At 37.3% G+C, this 21070-nt stretch overlaps 1 protein-coding gene across 12 annotated transcripts in view; it reads right to left on the minus strand.

Moving 5' to 3' along the window:
• CACNA2D3 (calcium voltage-gated channel auxiliary subunit alpha2delta 3) overlaps positions 1–21070 on the minus strand; it is a 740859-nt gene that overhangs the window by 319824 nt on the left and 399965 nt on the right. For all 12 annotated transcript variants that reach the window (XR_010589061.1, XR_010589062.1, XR_010589060.1 and 9 more), the window contains exon 11: positions 11186–11299. Coding sequence is in view for 9 of the 12 variants with exons in the window: in XM_065551026.1 (XP_065407098.1) it covers positions 11186–11299 (114 nt within the window). In the remaining 3 variants the exon portion in view is untranslated. The remainder of the gene's footprint in view (positions 1–11185; positions 11300–21070) is intronic.

Below are 21070 nucleotides of genomic sequence, written 5' to 3' on the forward strand. Positions count from 1 at the left end.
GTGTGTCAAATACTGCAATCCTCACTCATGCAAAAATTCCAACTGCCTGAGAAAGGACTGCAGAACTATCCAAATTAGGCTGCAATATACTCCAACATCTAGACTGAATTTACAGAAAACAGGAAAAGGACAATCATTTCTTTCAGGCTGTCTATATTTTGACTAATTATATTAGAGTCACTTGTGGGACATGAGAATTGCTATGCCACATCAGACCAGTAGTCAAACTAGTCCAGGATCCATCAGAAGAGCATGCAAGAAACCAGTTAGTGCCACTGCAGTTTGTTTCCTACCCATCCAGGGAAACATTGAGGCTGCGCTTTGACCAGGGCAGACTGTAAAGTGACAGTCTAGCCCCAGATAAATTCAGACAATTTCAAAGTTTTTAGCAGTCAAATTTTAAAATAGGTGATTTATGAAGATGCTTAATCTAACATCAAACCGTTCAACTGCTTTCACTTCGTACCTAATTCACTGAAATATTGTTTTAAATACTGTCATCTTTATACAGCAAGACCTAGTTGACTAAGCATGGCTAATATGAATTTCTAGTTTCATTTTTTTTTGGTAGTGAACGATTAACAGTATGCATGGTGTGCTCTCTTCACTCATGATACTGCACAGAGCTTTTAAAGTTACTATTGTACAATATATCAGTTCTGACTGTGCCTCAGATCTCTCGCTCATGCTTGTCTTGTTTAAGTCAGAAGATACATACACTATAAGCAAAAGTAATTAAAAATAAACGGAGACTGTGAACTATGCCCTGGTTTTCAGTAAATTGCAGCAGTGTTCAGCTTTAACCACACTGACTAAAAAACAATTTTATCATGCTGTCGAAGGATTACAATAAATAAATGATCTCACTATTTCCATAAATGGATGACATAATTCATCACAAAACCACTATTTCTAAAACAAGAAATAGCCTGGGTGCATTTTCCAAAATGAACTGGGTACATTTGCTGAACCACTCATCCTTAAAGAGGAATTGCTGGTGTAAGGATCCAGTGAAGTAGAACCCTGGCCTGCAGGGCTCTGGGTCTGACACTCCCACACTGCCACCTGGCTGCCATGATCAATGTCCTATAAATGCTGGCAGACTAGAAACCACTGGAAGTGCTGTCCTCAGAAGACCAGATTGGGAGCACCTCCATGACCTCCAGTTGGTCCAGGCACACTATTTACGCAGGAAGGCGTTCCAGGAAGCTGTTTCTTCTTTTTCACCTGGATCCCCACCTTCTTCCAGCCCTGTCCCAGCCTTCCCTGACTGCAGATACCCCGATTCTCTCAGCTCTGATTACAGGCTCTGACTCGAGAGTGACCCTTGACCTCTGACTTCAGTTCTGACCTTTTGCTCCGATTCCTGGCTCAGCCTTCATTTTGACTATTGGTCTCTGATTCCTGCTTCAACTGCTAGGCCTGACTGCCCACAGCCCAGTGCTGGGTACTATACAATAAATGGAGCCATTTTTATTAGCAAATTTATCCTGATTTTCTTCATATGTGTTTGTTACTAATAAGTAGTGCCAAATAGTTAGGACAAATAAATTTCAAATCATGAGTCTGTTTGCTTTGACTGTTCACTAATTATTAGCAAAGTTGGATTGGTCCCCTAAGAAACATAATATTGTTTCTGCTCCCTGATTGGTTGATAAACATTTAAACAGGATAAAGGCATGTTGGGTATAAACTTTAATTGGTATAAATGATTATCCACACTAAAATCTGTGAAGCATTCAGGAAGCATCGCGTCAGCCAATACATGATTGTGGCCAAATGCATAATTCTTTCCATGAGGGAAAGTAGTCCTTCCTGTGCCAATTCATTTACATCATAAAAGGATGAGATTTGATTACCCTTATTTTAACAAAATCTCCTCCTCTTTCTTTCTTTTCTTTCTCTTTTTTTTGCTTTTAAGTGACAAGAGGAGTTATTTAGCAAATTAAGATTAGGGTGGCCTAATAGAAATCTTTAGCATCTAGGAATTCTGAATTAGGGAATACAGCTGTGAATGGCTGACTTTCAGACACGTCTGTGTTATTTCTAACTGTCTATTGAGACCACTGCCTACCCTGCTGCCCAATACTGTCTCACTGCTTCCTTGTACTCCACTGTCTTTATCCATCTATTGTCTTATACTTAGTCCCTGCCCCAAAGAGCTTTCAATCTGTCTTTTTGTTCTGTGTCTGCTCAGGACCTAGTACAAGGGGGTCCTGGTCCGTGACAAAAGCTTCTAGCTGCTATGGCAATATAAATAATAGTAATAATACTGGGAAAAGTAGCCACCTTCCACTTTTTTTTAGTAGGTAGGGGACAAATAGGGTGAAAGCTTTCACACATATGCACGTACTTCTTGAATGTGGCTTTTAAGCAATATTTCAAAAAGTTATAAGGGGTGACTGAAAGAAACCCAAAAATCAAGGACTGTCACATTTCTATGATCAGTAACTTTCCTTTATCCCAGAATCACAAAGAGCTTTTGTTTGGCCTTAGCACACAATCTTTTATCCCACTGCAGAAGGGCCTCCAAAGACAATCAACCTAAGTTATGTTGTAGCTTACAAAGACCTACAATATGTATGGCATCTTTCCTTTTGTTCTTAAGATAACTAATAATAAAATACACAGTGCGCACAATAGTAATAACAATTGCCTTTGAAGTACTTCAGCTTTTTTAGAAAAGAAAATCAATTTAATAACACCCGACAATAGCGTAGTCAGGACATTCAATTTGCTTTACTAATGTTCCATGTTTGCAACATCACCACGTTCTGAAATTAAGGAGACTTGGTTAAAATTCTACAAAATGTTTTATATCCCTGTAGATGACAGAGCTGAAGAAACAGATAAACTGTCATCACTATTATGCCACGATGCAGCTCTCCATTTCCCCTTGGCCTGTTGTCAGAGTGCCCACTTTATTTCACTTTTGTCCTTAAGTTTGTTTACAGACAAAATAAATGAACATATGTTTAATACTTTCATTTACCCTTGTGAAAAGGAGGGTGAGAGAAGAGCATGCACCTCCATTATTTATGAAAGAGCCCTAAAGGTATTCTATGGAACTAAAAGTTTAAAAGTACACTGCTATTCATCTCATGCACAGCATTTAACATGCAGTAGCTTTTTGGTCAGCTGTATTGCTTACTGCATTGTTTTTTTAGTAAAACAAAACGCAGCATTATTAAAAGCAGATATTATATATTTATTCATTTGATAGAGCTAATATTTTAAACTGTTAACTTAAATCCAGAAGCTGGGACTGGAGGACAGGGGATAGATCGCTTGATAACTGCCATGTTCTGTTCATTCCTTCTGAAGCATCTGGCACCAGCCACTGTCGGAGGACAGGATACTGGGCTAAATGAACCATTGGTCTGACCCAGTATGGCCACTCTTATGTTAAAGGAAAAAGCTTTATTTATAGCAATGACAAATCATTTTATTTAACAAAGCATAACGCCTAATATCAGTAACTGCACTATAACTATTGATCCCATAACATGTACTTTTAAGTGCCATGTAATTAAGGAGTAATTATCTGGTTACTTCTGTCTGCTAATGTGGGGTATTATCGTGAAATCTAAAACCCAGAAAGTTTCAGGGTAATTAATCTTTGAGTTGCTTGTTAATTTTAAGTACTGCATGAATATCTACAAAGCTGTAGAAATGTTGCTTGCCACATGAAGCAGCTGCAAAAGTTGGTACATAAATGCTTATAGTTTCAAAGTCAAAATGAAGTGATAATTAAATATTTATTTGATTTGTTTTTTCAACGAGTCTGCCCGGACAATACTTCAAGCAGTAATTGCTGATAAGGGTTTCAGCATCATGGACAGTCCTTTGGAAGTAGGAGTAAAGATTCCATTAAAATATTTCCTGACTTTTGTATTACTTAAGTGGTTGCTGACACAGATAAAGCCTGTCTTCTAAAGCCAGAGTTGCAATGGTTCACAAGGAAGGAAAGAGCCTAGAGAAAATATTTCCCTTCCAAACAAACAGCAAAGCAGAATTTTTACAGAACACTCCAAAACAATAGGAGAAAGAGAGAGACAGCCAATGTGCCAACCCAGGTACTACATCTCCAACAGATAGTGGTCTACGGAACAACAGGAGTGCCTAGACCACAAGCTATCTACCACGAATGCTACTCTTAGCCACAAGTGTAGGCCAGCAGCAGATCAAAGAACTGTTTCCATGCTTCTGAAGAACAGCAAACATGCTTCAGAGTATTTCCATCTTTCTCTCCTTCCACCCACCTCAAACTTGATAGGAAGAATCCTAACCTGGCCAGCAGGATTCCTGTAGGAGAGGACACACTAGGCAGAGTTTTGGTTCCCCCTCGCTGGACCAGCCAGGGTGGGCTATGGTCCTTAAACTTTACTGGAGTAAGTTTTAAGAAATTGAGAACACGTATACAAAAATAAAGAAACAATGGGATTAACACATCTACCATAGTGTGCAATGCTTTAAAACTGTACATTCAATTATAAACATGAAGCCTTTTCTGGGTTAGAGATTAGATTACAGGCCTATGGGGAGTGCTGCAGTTCAGTGAATTTAATGCTTCCCTTTCCCTTTCCAGAGATTGAATGTGCCAAAACATCACCAAATGAAGGCTTTGAAACAGAGATGGTCCAGAAAATAAAAATTATTTGATCCTTCTGGCTTCTTGCGAGTGTGGCCCCAATACATGTGGAAAATAAGTAACCTGGCAAACAATGAGCCAAGAAGATGATATCCAAACCTAACACAGGCTCTGATTCAGGAAAGCATTTAAGCATACCATTGATTTCAGTGGGACTTTAAGCATGTGTTTAAATGCTTTCTTGGAGAGGGTGCCAGAGAACACAAATTGAAATGAATACTGGTAAAAAAAAAAACAAAAAACCCCAACACCACTTTTTTTGAGATGCTCAGATACAATGATGAGGAAGGCTATATAAATACCTAGATACAGATAGATACATGGCAGACAGGAGGGGGGATGTGTGAGGAAGTGAGATTAAACATTTAGATAACTTGGCCTTCTACAATGTTTTCCACCCCTATGTAGGAACTCACTTGTTACCTTCGTGTTAACTTTTATCATTTCAAAATTTCTTCAGTATAATATTCATTAAGCTGGTAGTCCTTTTTGCTCTGAGTTATTAGTATTCAATCGATAGCCAGCATGACATTAGAGGGCATGATGCTGCAAGAAGTTCTGACTTTCAGAGGAGGGATGAAGTGACCATACATGGTCATTGGAAATGCCATGGCACTTTAACAAGATTAACTAGTTGCCATGTTTCATCTCAGGGAAAGCTGCTTTGAATTCTTGCCAACAGAAAGGCACCGGGATCATATTACTTATGGACAGAGAACTATTGTTATCAGTGGCTTACTGAGACAAACTTGAAGAATTTTGTTTTTGTTTTCTTGAAAAACAGTTTTCCATACAATGATTTTCTTTTCAGACATTTTAAGTTGTATTAGTTTACACAGTTGATCAATTATTGACATAACATTTCCTACCATACATTTTAATATAGTAGTGGGAGCAACAAAAGATAACAAAAGCATGTGTCTAATTCACTTACTGCTTCAGCTGATACACAAAAGTTATCCTTGGGAATCAAACTGGATGTTCTTTGGAACATGACCATTCAAGGCGCTGCTTATAGCGAGAAGGCATAACAACAAACACTATCCTTGTTAAGAATAATTTTGGTTGCATGTTGGAAAGCTGTTCTTTTGTATGAATATATTAAATAATTAGTGGAGCTCAATACACTTAGGGTTGGGGTTTTTGGGGGGGGGGGAAGCTGTGTGCTGTTAAGATCTGTTGTAATGATGTGTTTGAACCTGAGAACAGTGGAGGTAGTTTGTATGAATATGAGAAAACTACGTAACAATCTAAACTCATTTATAGTGTGAAGTTCCAGGTTTTTAAAGTGTTAAGATTCTATTTAGAACTATTAAAAAGGGAAATAAATAAAGACATTAACAACTCCAGTGCCAGAGTCATTCAAACAAAACATGGTGTGTTATTTAAATATCATCTACCAGCTATACATATTAAGGATGAGAATGTATCTAAATATGTTTGGGTGGGTTGGGTTTTTTTGTTTTTGTTTTTTGGGCATTGTAGATTTTGCATAAACCAAAAAAGGAAAAAAATATTCTCACAAGCAGAAGCAGTCCAAAAGCTCATTTAGAATAGCCTTTCCAAGGTAATAATTCTTCAGATGATGCACAAAACTAGCCTGGCCTCCCCAAATGAACAATATTGATTTCATGCCAGCTGCTCTCATGGATTAGTTGGAAACAGAGCATTCAAATGTTCTGAATATTATCCAATAGAATTTCTTTACTTTTACTTAAAATATTATCAGTAAGAAGCAGATTTTCAACCAATTACTGAATGGTATATTTCTGTGATGATTATTAATACAGTGCTCTTATCAATGATTATACAGATCTAAGAAAAATTACCTTTTGCCTAAGGCAAGGAGATGTATAGTTTGAAAATAAAGGAGAAAAAGTGAAAATGTATATGACAAAAATGGGTTTTCATTCTCGTCATTTAAAAAAAAAAAGATTTTTATTGACAAGAAAAAATTGGCGAAGGATCCTACAAATAAATTTATCAGTTATGTTTATTGAATCTGTCCCTTTCTGTGTGTGACAAGATGTAGCATCTGCCACTAGATATGGCATATTATCATCATTTAACATTAGTGGTGTATGGAAAAAAATCCTTTTTCAACAAGGTAATTAAGGTAGACATATGCTGAATTAGAGCCATAAGCATTTTCTTTGGGCCCTTCCCTTTCTACCACAGTATCTAATTGACAAATAAGACATAAATGCTAGGAAAGATGAGAAGGTGGGTATAAAGTAGAACAAAAAGAAAGAGAGGGGGAAAATTACAGCTCAGTCAAAACATAGACTGGAGGAGGGATAGCTCAGTCAAAACATAGACTGGAGGAGTAACCTGCTAAACCCAGGGTTGTGAGTTCAATCCTTGAGGGGGCCATTTAGGGATCTGGGGCAAAATCAGTACTTGGTCCTGCCTAGTGAAGGCAGGGGGCTGGACTCAATGCCCTTCAGGGTCCCTTCCAGTTCTAGGAGATAGGTACATCTCCATATATTATTATTATAAATAGCAAGATGGTTTTAGTAATCTTGTATAGCAGCAAAGACAAGGTTTTCATATCAATGACTGAACATGCTGGGGCACAATTTTAAGCAACATGTACTAAGCTACATATATGCAAAACCTAAGCAAACACTGCAAACTGGATTTTTTAGTTTGGAGGGAATTTGACAATTTCAAAATTTCTTCCATGCAGGAACATAGAAAATCAAAACATTTTTAAAATTTCTCACAAAACCAAATTGCAGTTTTGGTCACTCAAAATGTTTTGCTTTGATCTCAACTTTTTTTTATTTTATCTTATCTTATATTTTATAATAAAAAGTTTTAAAAATTGAATTGAAAAGTCATTGAAATGGAAAAGAAGAATGTTCAGTTTCAAAATGGTTGAAATGGAATGTTTTGACGTTGCTTTTTTTCAATTTTCCCTTTGAAATGAATTTTTGTCAAAGGGGACATTTCTGCACGTTTCGCTTTCAACAAACTGGAATATTTTTCCTTCAGAAATTTTGTTGGAAGATTTCCAACCAGCTCTAGTTAACATATCACACTTTTGAAAATGCAGTCCATTTAATATTAAGGAAAAAATACTGCCCTGGAGCAGTGTGTTCTCTGCTACAGGTCTCCTACTCATGCTGGGCCTCGTGGCAGATTAGAGAGAAGATAGTTCCTTAAAGCACATTTGTAAAGTGCATGCTCACATGAAGCATCTGTGCTAGTTATCAGTGGCCCAGATATACTCCTTCTTCTGCACACAATGGCTATTTGGGAATGTAGTGCAAGGATTTGCAAGGTTAACCAGCTTTCTTGACTGTTATGGAGAGATCCTCCCATATTGCTTATATAGGCGGGAAAGTGGTTCCTGATGCCCTTTCCCATTTCTCAAGAAAAAGTTCAATGGAGAGCAGGATTTAGCCCTAACCCTATGATTTAAGAAAACATAGGGCCTCAGCGGAGAACCCGTGCTTCTAACAGAGCCCCGAGATCTTCTTTATAGACTAGCATTTGCTAGATATAGCTAAAAGCTATCAGAAAACACAAGAAGAAAGACGAGATGCACTGGATAATATGGTTCATAGTTCTGGGAAGAAAAGCTTTTCATCACAAGATTTAATAGTGCCATTTTACAAAGTGTATTTCCTTATTATTTCTAAGCATCTGACATGGCTTTTTAAAAATTTAGAGATATTTTCAGTTTGTATAGTCAACCTATTATAGCCAAGCTGGAGATGAGAACATTGGGGGAAAAATGCAACAAATGCTAATTCAGATTCAAAAGATAACTTAGTGCCAACCATATGCCTCACCTTCTGTATTGGCTTAAGCAGCTAAGTTTTATTAGGGTTGATACTTGCAAAAAAGCAAATTTAATTTAAATGCTCAATTATTCACTGCAAGTAAATTTTAAACTATATATATATATATATATATATATAATTGTAATATTTGCAAGTGGGGCTATGCTGGTTAGTCTCATAAATCATCTAATCAGGGAAGAAAACACCACTACATGATTTAATTAACTAGACAATACAGCATGAATTTTGAAGTTCATAGATCAAGTATTCACAACTAACTCGTCACAGGCCATTAATACAGGTTGAAAACTGTACACCGACAGCTTTGAATAATTCTGAATAAGAAATAAAATGGAGGATTTTGCTTTCTTCTTACAAATACTTTGTAATTTGAAGAGACAACAACTGAAAAATAAATCATTTGTTTAAAATTATTAACTCAGCATAATCACATCCAAGTTATAGTCTGCTACAGCTGGGTGAATATTGGGGAAGCCACAAATATTTGTTTACATATCTTAAAGACAAGCATTTCGATACAAGTTTAAATACAGGCATTTGTACAAGTTTGCTGTCTGGAATGTTTATGGAAACAGAGATTTTTTTAGCAAATGTTAAGAGAGAATACGTGGAAAGTGAATTTAGAATTCATAAGCAAGATTATTTACCAAAGAAGCCCAATTCTAAGAGTAACACTGAGCCAGTTACAGAATAAAACATATCCTACAATAAATCTAATCAAAAACAGCTAAGACTTTTAATACTCAATCTTCTGGCAAACAAGTTACTGTACAAATATTGTATTGGTCCCAGAATTATCTGGATAATGATTTCAACTGACAGATACATTCAAGAAAAATCACAATTTTCTTGTGGTTAATTTGTGAACAGAAAAATAGTTGAAAGTCTTGCCATTGAATAAGTTATTCACTATTAATTCTCTCCCATGCTTTAACAATAAAAACAGAGGTCAGATGGGGAAAAAAAGTTGTTCTTATATAACTAGACATAATACATTAAAAAATTAGCCTGATCAACATGCACCTCAGAAAATTAGGGAAATACAAAATCAAAGGTCAAGTATGTCTATGTTTGAAGTGCAAATAATTTCTCCTAGATGTAGCATGAAGGTGTTTCTTGAAGCATGCTATTAGATTTTAGCATTTCTGTTACATTTCAACTTAGTTGGCAATTGAGATGTGACCCATCCAATTATGAGGAGTACACATGCAAATGTTGACATCCAAGGAGATTTCTTTAACACAATACATTCCTTTAGACTAATCACAGGTAAGGACATTGCCATACGAAGCAACAAGGTGACTAGGGCCAAAAATTAGTCACAAGCAATTAACAAATATTGTCTTTTTCATTATTTCCACTGAGCAAGGACTAGCTCCTCTTCTCAAGAATATTATTGCTCTCCCTACAATATGCAAATGAAATCTCATGTCTGCATTCTTGAACAGATGTCATGCCTCTCAATGGGTACTTGCAAAGGCACAAAAGCCACAAAAGATGAACTTCTTTTCTCTAGGGAGGGGGAGTTACAAAAGGAGTAAGCAAGGTTTCTGAAGAGGGGAATAGAACTTCAGATGCTTTTAGTCACTAATGGATATTCTCTGAATCAAAAGCTCTTAACCAGTGGAAATGGCAAAGATGTGTGTCATTTTTCCCTACATGAAATGACAGTAATCAGCATAACATTTCCAAGACTATGCATAGAACAGAAACAGTAAGACAGCCTCATAATCTTCCATTTTCTCTCACTCCCCAATTGTTAATAAATGAGGTTTAGTTCATGTAAAAAAGGAAAATTAGTATAGAAAATAAATGAAATTTAATTAGCAAAAGAAACTTGACTAAAAATCACACGTCAAAGTGTATTCAACTATGTGCGGTACTATTCCATACATTGCTGAAACCCCAGATTTCATTTCCATATTAATCAACAGTACTCGGAGCTAATATGTGACTGTGCTCACACAACACATGGTACATAACACAACAGTGAGATTGACATACTAAATCCTCCTTAAAACATGGTTGTTCTATTGGACAGCAGGGCTCAAAAACAAACTGCAAGAGAAAAGAAAACTGCTTAACATTGGAATGCAATGTATACAAGAGACTTTTTCAACTAGGAACTGAAAGAGGGCCCACTACCAAGAGCATATTAATTGACAGGCTAGTTAAGTTTGTTTGGCCAAATTTCCTCATCAGCAAAATAGATATTTTAACTAGATCTACTGTCAATTGCTAACTCTGTCCCCCACTCTGCCATACCCAAAAATATAATTAAGCGACATATTGTCTCCTATTCTACCCATATACTATGTCACTTACCTAACATGAGCCACAACACACAACACAATCTTCTCTGGCTCCTAAAAGCAGCATGCCATTACTGCATTCTTTATAAACATTTCAGGAGAAAATGAAGATACCATTTCCATTTTTAATTATTTTTCTTTGAGGAAACATTATATAATCCTAAAAACATACCCCAGAGGTAATGATTTCCTTACCATGTTGTTATCCTGAGAAGGTCATTAATACAGTGAAAGGCCACCTCCATCCCTAGACAATATCATATAAGTATCTTTTTTGTCATTAGAGAAACATCCCATCTATCTAAGTAAATTATTACAAAGACGTTTAGGAAACTTTTCATTAGACATACATTTATCATGGATAGAGAACATTCAGGTTTTCCAGCAAACAGTCTCTGTACTGTACTTACCTTCCTGTCTGGCCAATTATACTTAGCAAATATTGTATCATACGTGTCGACAGCACCATCAGTGATCAGCATTATGGCTTGACTGCAAATACTCCCTTGTCCTGTGTGATTGAACTGTGAAAGGAAACAGTCATTTAAGTAACAGATTTAAGTGAGTAGATCCTATAGAGAAGCTCTACTGTGCCCAGTGAAGTAGGTTAAAGAAACCTTCACATAATTTTTGTAATATTTTATTATATATGTATTCATCTATTGTACTACACTTTGGTGTTTGTATAATAAAAGAGGTATCATTTATTACTGTGTATCCAGACTGGTATAAACAGTCTGATCAATTAGAAGATACACGTTCATAAAGACAGCATCCCTCGCATTTTCCCTATCTCCACAAAAAACAACCCACTAAATGAAATGCCCATATGGAACCAAATCCTCCCATTGAGTACTGTGGAATATCAGAGGGATGGTTTTTTGTTTGTTTGTTTTTTTAACCTTGCAATCATTTTATGACATACCTTATCTATAAGATATACCTTATATATATCACAGTAGACATAAGCGACTCAAGGGAAGATTGGTTTCCTTAAGGAATCTTTCCCATAAAGTTTTTATTTGGGGGGAAATTTTAGTATTTATATATGCATATCTTCAAATTTATCAGGCTGTCATACAACTCCTAGTGAATACCTCATAACAACTGTTTCCTCTTCTATTACACAAATACCAAAGAACAATATCATAGTATCTAAGTGCCTCCCAAATATTAACCAATGTATCAATTGGTGTGTGTTAAGAAGCAATACCGTGCCAATTTTACAGATGAGGAAATGTAGCACAAACTCAGATAAATTAAGTCATTTCCCCAAGGTCACACAGGAAGTCAGTGCCTGAGCCAGGAATAGAACTCATATATCTTGAATCTAAATCCAGTACACACTTAGGGGAGAGCCCAGCACCAAGAAAACAGGAGATCAATGTCAACAAAAAGGTTAAATGGACTCAAATCAAGAAGTGATCTGATCCTGAATTTTGCAAAACCGGAAGAGAGAGGCTGGAGGAAATGAATGCTCCAACACTGGAAGGAGAGAAACAACAACAACATGGAGAAAGAAATGCCCAAGCATAGACTTGCTGGACAACCAAAAGCTTTATTCCAAAGAGGAAATGGAATATTCCTTTCCTTTATTCCATTTATGCAAATAGAAATTGAAAGCCCAAAAATGGAAATTAGTGGTGATGAACCACATGTAAATATATCGGTAGATGCAATGATACAGGATAAACATCAGCCACAAATGGAAGAAATATAGAGGACAATTATGAGTGAAACAACACGAGAAGAAAGTACTGGAAATATGAATGATTTGTTGATTGAACATATAGAAGACATTGAGCACTGACCAATGCTACCAAGTATGAAGACCAGGAAAGACTGTAGGATATAGTACAAGCACTGGATGAAGCTCTCAAGGAAGCTGTAAGACCAAAACATGTTAGTTCGTTGAATGATATAATTTATACTACAGCAACAGTAGCAGCTCAACACTTTCACATCAAGGCAGTTGAGGATTTGAACCACTGGAAAACTCCCTATATTCAAGAACCTGCATGAAAACAAAGGTTAAACCAAAAGATTAAGCTTTTACAGCAGGATATCAGCCTACTGAATGAATTTTAATATATCATTTGACAAGAAAACAGAAGCGAATGGCCCTGGAGATGAAATATGAGCTGAATGAAAGATGTGAGAGTTGTGAAGGAACAATGCAAATAGAAACTGATCACTGAGTCATAGGTGTGGAATATATTCAGCACAAAGCTGTCAGTATCAAGAGAACAGACTCTTCACAAGATAAACTAAGAGATTCTTTAATCAGATCGACATTAAAAGCAGAATAGGAAAAAACAGAGAGCCAATAAATACTGTGGAGGAATATTAGTGCTCATGGAAGGAAATCTGGTCTGAGGACATACAATCTGCTGTCTGATTTCTTGTATTAAAAAAGTGAGAGAAAAATTTAAAAGCCACTCAACAGAGGAATACATAGGAATGTCAACGACAGAAGTAGATGAGGTACTGAGAAGAATGAAAAATCATGGTTCTAATTCAGATAGGGTTCATGGACTCTGCCTGAAATGCCTAACAACCCTCCATAATTACTTACTTGAACACTTAATAAATGTTTGAGAATGGAGTCGAAGATGGTGACAGGGAGAATCATCCATATATTTAAAAAAAATAAAATAAAAATAAATAAAAGGAAGGAGGCCACCGTGATCCCAATCACAAGTTTACCAACAATGTGGAAAGTTCTTATGGCAATTCTGGATAGTATTAGCATGAAATTGATGCTGCTTCCTGAACAAAAAGCTGAACAGTTCACACAAAAGGCACAGAGACCACCTCAGGCTGAAGAGGAAAAGACATGGACAGGATGTACATCCAACTACGTGACGGAGTAATAGATCATCTGGTTGCAGTAATAAGCAATGGCCCAGTGTGCATCCCAGCCCAGAAAGCATAGAAGAAAAGAGAAAGCAAATCACCAAAGAAAGACTCAAAAGATTTATATAGAAATCAATGAAGGGATAGTGATGGTGAAGGATCATACCCCTTAGTGATAGAGGATTAACAAACTCATAGCTTGTAGAGGATATCTTTAAAGAGAACCAGAAAGCCTCACTATGAGAGCACAAGAGCAGTCATTAAGGCTTAATTATGACTGCAACAAAATTGACCAACAGAACTCCTCCACGAACTGCAGAATGTGTTCCAAAAAGAAGAGATGGTGGCACATGTGCTGAGCCCCTGCAGGAGCCTTGTTGGGATTGAATATATGAACAGACACAACGAGGTTGCCAAGTGTCTGCACTGGAGCCTCTGAGGCAAATTCTCATTTAACTGAACCATGTGGCATTACAACCACTGATTTGAAAGTGCTCGAGAGAATGAAGAAGTTAAGATTTTATGGGAACTGGCAAGTTTCACAGACTGAATGCTGCAGGTAAACAGGCTGGACATAGTTGTTACAGAAAAGAAGACAAACAAGACCATATTAATTGATATTGAGATAACAGCAGCAAAAAAAACCATAAAAGATAGCGAAGTATGAAGAACTCTGCCACAAAGTGGAATGATTATGGAAAATTAGAACATAGACAATTCCAGTGATTATTGGAGCACTTAGCGTGATCTCTACGGCTGTGAATGAGCAGCTCAAGAACATGCTGGGAGCACAAGACATCATGGACAGTGAACTCCAGAAGATAATGTTCGTAGGCACTGCAAGAATTTTAAGGAAAGTCAAAGGAGAACGAGAGCATCGGAACATCTAAAATGCAGAAATTCTACAGAGGGTTCAAAAGAACTCTTGACTACACAAAGCTATGGAGTCGCTTCATGGTCAGGATTTACTGGTACATTTTAGACAGTAACTTTCTCCTTTTTATGCTTAAAGATCACGCATGTTGTGAAGGCTATTTGTTTAAAAACCCAAACATCCTGATGATCTAATACTGAGAGATAACAACAACAATAAATAAATTCGCTGATGTTCAAAAACATTCTTCACCTCAACAAGGGAACACATATATCATGGTAGCAGTCCCTGGGTGAGATCTGGGGACACAGTTACTGGAAGGCAGTCATGACTGTCACCCCCTACTAAAGCTTCATGATGTTATATATTTAGTATTGTACAGTCACCCAATACGTACGTATTCCCAGCACAGGATAAAGAAGCAGTCATTCTTGCCGTCTCCTCTAGCACAGCACAGAGTTAGTATCAAACGCACTACACAATCTCTGAATGAACTGGTGTCACAGACACTTTAGTCAATATTCCAAAGTGATTTTGAATATAAGAACATAAGAATGGCCCTACTGGGTCAGACCAAAGGTCCATCTAGCCCAGTATTCTGTCTACCAGCAGTGGCCAGTCCCAGGTGCCCCAGAGGGAATGAACAGAAGAGGTAATCATCAAGTGATCCAGCCATCACTCATTCCCAGCTTCTGGCAAACAGAGGCTAGGGACATCATTCCTGCCCATCCTGGCTAATAGCCATTGATGGACCTACCCTTCATGAATTTATCTAGTTCTTTTTTGAACCCTGTTATGGTCTTGGCCTTCACAACATCCTTTGGCAAGGAGTTCCACAGATTGACTCTGTGTTGTGTGATGAAATACTTCCTTTATTTGTTTTAAACCTGCTACCTGTTAATTTCATTTGGTGACCCCTAGTTCTTGTGTTATGAGATGTAGTAAACAACACTTCCCTATCTCCTTTCTCTACACCAGTCATGATTTTATAGACCTCAATCTCCCCTTAGCCATCTCTTTTCCAAGCTGAAAAGTCCCAGTCTTATTAATCTCTCCTCATACGGAAGCCGTTCCATACCTCTAATAATTTTTATTGCCCTTTGCTGAACCTTTTCCAATTCCGATATTTTTTTTTTTTTTTGGAGATGGGGCAACCACATCTGCACACAGTATTCAAGATGTGGGCGTACCATGGATTTATATAGAGGCAACATGATATTTTCTGTCCTATTATCTATCTCTTTCTTAATTATTCCCAGCATTCCATTAGCTTTTTTGACTGCCGCTGCACACTGAGTGGATGTTTTCAGAGAACTATCCACAATGACTCCAAGATCTCCTTCTTGGGTGGTAACAGCTAATTTAGACCCCATCATTTTATATGTATAGTTGGGATTATGCTTTCCAATGTGCATTGCTTTGCATTTATCAACATTAAATTTTATCTGCCATTTTGCTGTCCAGTCACCCAGATTTGAGAGATCCTTTTGTAGCTCTTTGCAATCTGCCTGGGTCTTAACTATCTTTAGTAATTTTGTATCATCTGTAAATTTTGCCACCTCACTGTTTACCCCTTTTTCCAGATCATTTATGAATATGTTGAATAGTACTGGTCTCAGAACAGACCCCTGGGGGACACCACTATTTATTTCTCTCCATTCTGAGAATTGACCATTTATACTTACCCTTTGTTTCCTATCTTTTAACCAGTTACCAATTCACGAGAGGACCTTCCCTCTTATACCGTGGCAGTTTACTTGGTGTAAGAGCCTTTGGTGAGGGACCTTGTCAAAGCTTTCTGGAAATCTAAGTACACTATATCCACTGGATCCCCTTGGTCCACATGCTTGTTGACTCCCTCAAAGAATTCTAGTAGATTGGTGAGGCATGATTTCCCTTTACTAAAATCATGTTGACTCTTCCTCAACAAATTATGCTCATCTATATGTCTGACAATATTGTTTTTTATTATAGTTTCAACCAGTTTGGCTGGTACTGAAGTCAGGCTTACAGGCCTATAATTACCGGGATCACCTCTGGAGCCCTTTTTAAAAATTGGCGTCACATTAGCTACCCTCCAGTCATCTGTTACAGAAGCTGATTTAAATTATAGGTTACAGACTACAGTTAGTAGTTCTGCAATTTCACATTTGAGTTCCTTCAGAACTCTTGGGTGAATACCATATGGTCCTGGTGACTTATTGCTGTTTAATTTATCAATTTGTTCCAACACAGATATAAACACAGATATAATTCTCCTTTTTAAATTGCATTTTCCCCAAATGAATCTCCATTATCCTTTTCCCTACACTCAAAGAAAGGATACTTTGGGTCTCCAGCATGAAGCCTCCGAAGGCTTTGTCTGATCTTGAGGTTAGCATACTTGTGTTTTAGCGCTGGAATTTCTTTTCCCATCAGATGTTTACAGATGACTTGTTTGTAAGTAGATCTATTGATGAAGTAAAAGAGCCGGAGGCACTAAGAAAATGGAATGTCTCTGTTTGGAAATCTTTCTATTTACTTCAGCAGGTTTTGGATCGTGACCAAGATCCCCGAGGCACTGAAATTAAATCATAGTTCTTCCAAAATTACTGTAAATAGCTCTGGCATCTTGTGGTTCAGACCTTCTCTAATTGCAATTTTAAGTCTCTGACTTGTGCTACTTTTCCAATCCCATCCAGTCTATGAGTGAGAAAGGTGGCATTCCTTTCATTATGATGTCCTTAGATCTAACATTTTCCCATATACAGAAAGTTACTTTGGCAAAAGGAGGATTCTTCACATGGACTACTCTTTTTAAATTATCCTAACTTAATTATGGAAAAAAGGTGCAAAGTATGAAAGAATATCTAAAGAATGGTGAATGGTGGAGGTGGGATGTCTTCATATATTTATTTTAAAACATTACTATTCTCTGTCTACATCCACATTATTCTACATGGTACTCTACTGTTTGAATATTTTGAAGAATGTGATTAAATTCAAATGCTTTGATGAGTAATAGCTCCTCATATTTGTCTAGAACTTTATTTTTATTGAATAGCAAGAGTGATGAAAGTGTTTTCCATAATAATAACAATGACAAGGGCCTTATGATGAACTACAATTAACTCAGTGATTCATCAGTTAGCAGTGAAAATTTCAATGCATCCTGACATTTAGAGCATTTGGTTGTGATTAAGTCTTTGAAATGTCACAGAATTTTATTTAATTGGCTATGATTTTTTTTAAAGGTAATCACTGCAAAGATTGCATTCATCACCAAAAGAGATAATTGCAGTTGTCACATGATATAGTAGGTGCTAACTACTGTACCAAGCACATTGGTATTCTTGCAGCAACTAATGAATACTGCATAAATCAATGGTTGGAAAGAACTTGGGAGTAGATTTAAATGTGCTTTTCAAATACATTAGTATCAACAACTTCAACTTCAAAGACATTAGTATTAACAAACTAAGCAAATACTGAAACTGAAATGCAGGTAATTGCGAGACAAAATTAACTGAGTTTAATTACTGTAACCTCTGAACCATCCTAAAAACCCAGCCAGAATCTCAATAGCCTATTCGTGTGATAAATAGCTTTTGTGTGAGTGACACACCCCTAACTAACCTGTAATGTACAAGAACAGATGATTTCTACCGCTTAAAGGTCACATACTGCAGATGAAGTGGAAAATAGTTTAAAGTCCCCTTCTAAGGGAGATTAAGTAGCATCCTTCTGGACAAAGCTGTTTAAAAGCACACTTGTAAGAGAGTATATGCGTGTATATGTATATAGCAGACATATTTCCATGTTCATAGAATCATAGAAGATTAGGGTTGGAAGAGACCTCAGGAGGTCATCTAGTCCAACCCCCTGCTCAAAGCATGACCAACCCCAACTAAATCATGTTATACATATGTAAAGTAAAAATATATGAAGCTATTACCTGCATTTTTATATTATAAATGGAGGAAGACATTACTCTATGCCGGTCAGGTCTGAAAGTACATGTAGTATGTTCCATCACTGCCTTCCCAATGATTCTCACTCACCATGGTTACAGCTCAGTGGGACATGATTTCACTTAATTCTCTCTGCTATCTATTTACGTAACTAGGTTTTAGAGTAGGCTTTATACTGCACTCAGTGCCGTATTATCTAAGTGCCTTACATATTTTAATACAAACACCTAGGAGCTCAGGTTTTCTTGATCACTGGCATCAATATTTTTTCCAATGTATGTGGATTTGGAGGGCTAATCTAGGATGTGTTTTGTGCATAGGATAGCTGATATTTACTGTGGCACATCAGGTTTCTGATATTATATTCTGTGTCCACATTGGGGCTTTTAATAAACTCTACAAACAGGCTAAGGTTGCTCATTACTTCATGTAGCTTCTCTTATAGCCATGTGTGGCATGTTCTGTATTGGAGAATTAGTCCCATACTGTTTAGATGGACATGCAGGCAGTGGAATATATTTGCTTCAGCTTCTCACCATTGGATATACCTTTGTCTGCTAGATTAAAGGGCCCTCTACTGCTCCCTATGAAGTATTTATAAACCATGATCAACTCATGATCAACTCATCTCTTACAGGCTCTTTCGATAATCTACTGACAGGGCCGGCTCCAGGCACTGGCTTGGCAAGCAGGTGCTTGGGGCGGCCACTCCGGAGAGGGGCGGCAGGTCCAGCTATTCGGTGGCAATTCGGCGGACGGTCCCTCACTCCTGCTCGGAGCGAAGGACCTTCCGCCGAATTGCCGCCGCAGATTGCGATCGCGGCTTTTTTTTTTTTTTTTTTTTTTGGCTGCTTGGGGCGGCCAAAACCCTGGAGCCAGCCCTGTCTACTGAATTAAACTTCTTGAAATCATTCACTGTAAGGCATATTTTCTGACAAATTCTTACAAACTGAATTTTGAATTCATAACCATGAGTATTCACATTTCCTTTCTTAGCAAGTGTTGCTCACGTAGGGAAAATGTTAAGTGGCTTTTACTGACTCACTTATGTAATTAACTCCAACCAGATAGACGGAAGGTGGGAGTAGACCTCAGACAAAAAGAACTCAGGCTGGGACAGATGGTTCCTGGCGGAAGACTCACTAGGAATAAACTAGCCTCTAGGAGAAGTTTCAGAGTGGGGTTTCATGTAGTATCATTTTGAAATAACCTTATTGTTAAGAAACTAGCCCTGGCATTAGAGTTGTTCCTGGGTAAAAGGATAAGTGGGCTGTGGTACTAGGTCCCAGTGATCCCTGGATGCTGGTATTTCACCTTAGAGCAGCCTTCCCTGCCAAGCAGCTCCCTGCAAGGCCCAGGACTTTGGACAATAAAGGTGGCATACAGTCACCTTTCCTTTAGCCCCTTCGAGTTCAGTTTAAACTGGTTTTGCCTTGCGTGATTGCATTGGGTATTCATGCCTTGCTTGATAGGCCTTACTGTAGTTTTGTGATAAGGTAATTTGCAATTTTTCAAGTGCTCATCCATATGGGCGTCTTGATGAAAGAGGTAATTGCTTATAATTAGTTGCAGAAAAAGATGAGCCCATTCCCCTAGGAGAAGCTTTGGCCTGATTGTTGCACTGAAGGAAGTTGCAATCCCATGCGTTGGCCTGGGCTTTTGGCCTGGCACTTGCACTATGAGGAAATCATGATCACGGGGTTCCCCATACACTAACCTTAAATCTATGTTTATTTCAATAAAAGTTGCAACCAGTGGCTTTAAACCTAAAATAGCTGTCAAGGTTATAATTGGTGCAATTAAAAATAAAAATTCAGCAGACACCCATTTCTCTTTCATTCTCACTCATTTCCCCTCCGCCTTTCTTTTTATTTGCTTGTTCTCTCTAAAAGAAATTCTCAGAGAAGCACACAGTCAGTTGAATCAAAATAAGGCTAGAGTTGTTCTCTGTTGGAAAATAAAGCATGATAATGTATTTCAGATTTGCCAGGAATTACCAAGAAAGGATCTTTGTGAACTATACTACATGAAAGCACAATGCAATAATCACTCATTCTGATATTTACCTTGGGTGGGAAAACATCTTGGGCAAAGATAATGGGCCTGATTTTAATTAAAATATTCCTTTCTATTCTGTAAGAGATATTCTTTCAAAGAATGCAACATGATTTTTTATGGTAGTGGTGGTAAAGGAAAACTAATTGAGCTGTACTGGGTTGTCCCTATTATGATGTTCAGACTGAAATGACTGTGCATAGACATTATTCATAGGAATGTTATCAGAAATCAAAAGCTGACCTCATGTTTTGGCCAATAAATAATAGAAATATTATTATACCTCTGAACTGTTTCCAAATGGTCTATGTCTAGACAGAAATCAAGAGAATTTTGCATTTCTCTCTCTATGAATATGCGAAGACAGAAATGATAAGTTATAAAAACTCTTCAGATAGTTACTTTTGTACAAAGCTGTCTAAAACATATTAATCTTTGTGCTAAAAGTAAAAGCAGTAACAATCATTTGCTCATTTATATCTGTGTATGTTCCTAAAATGTTTGTCAAATATAGAGACTAATACAATGACATTAACCATTACCAAAAAAATTAATGTAAG

This window comes from Chrysemys picta, chromosome 7 (genome assembly GCF_011386835.1).
Source record: "Chrysemys picta bellii isolate R12L10 chromosome 7, ASM1138683v2, whole genome shotgun sequence".
Taxonomy (NCBI): domain Eukaryota; kingdom Metazoa; phylum Chordata; order Testudines; family Emydidae; genus Chrysemys; species Chrysemys picta.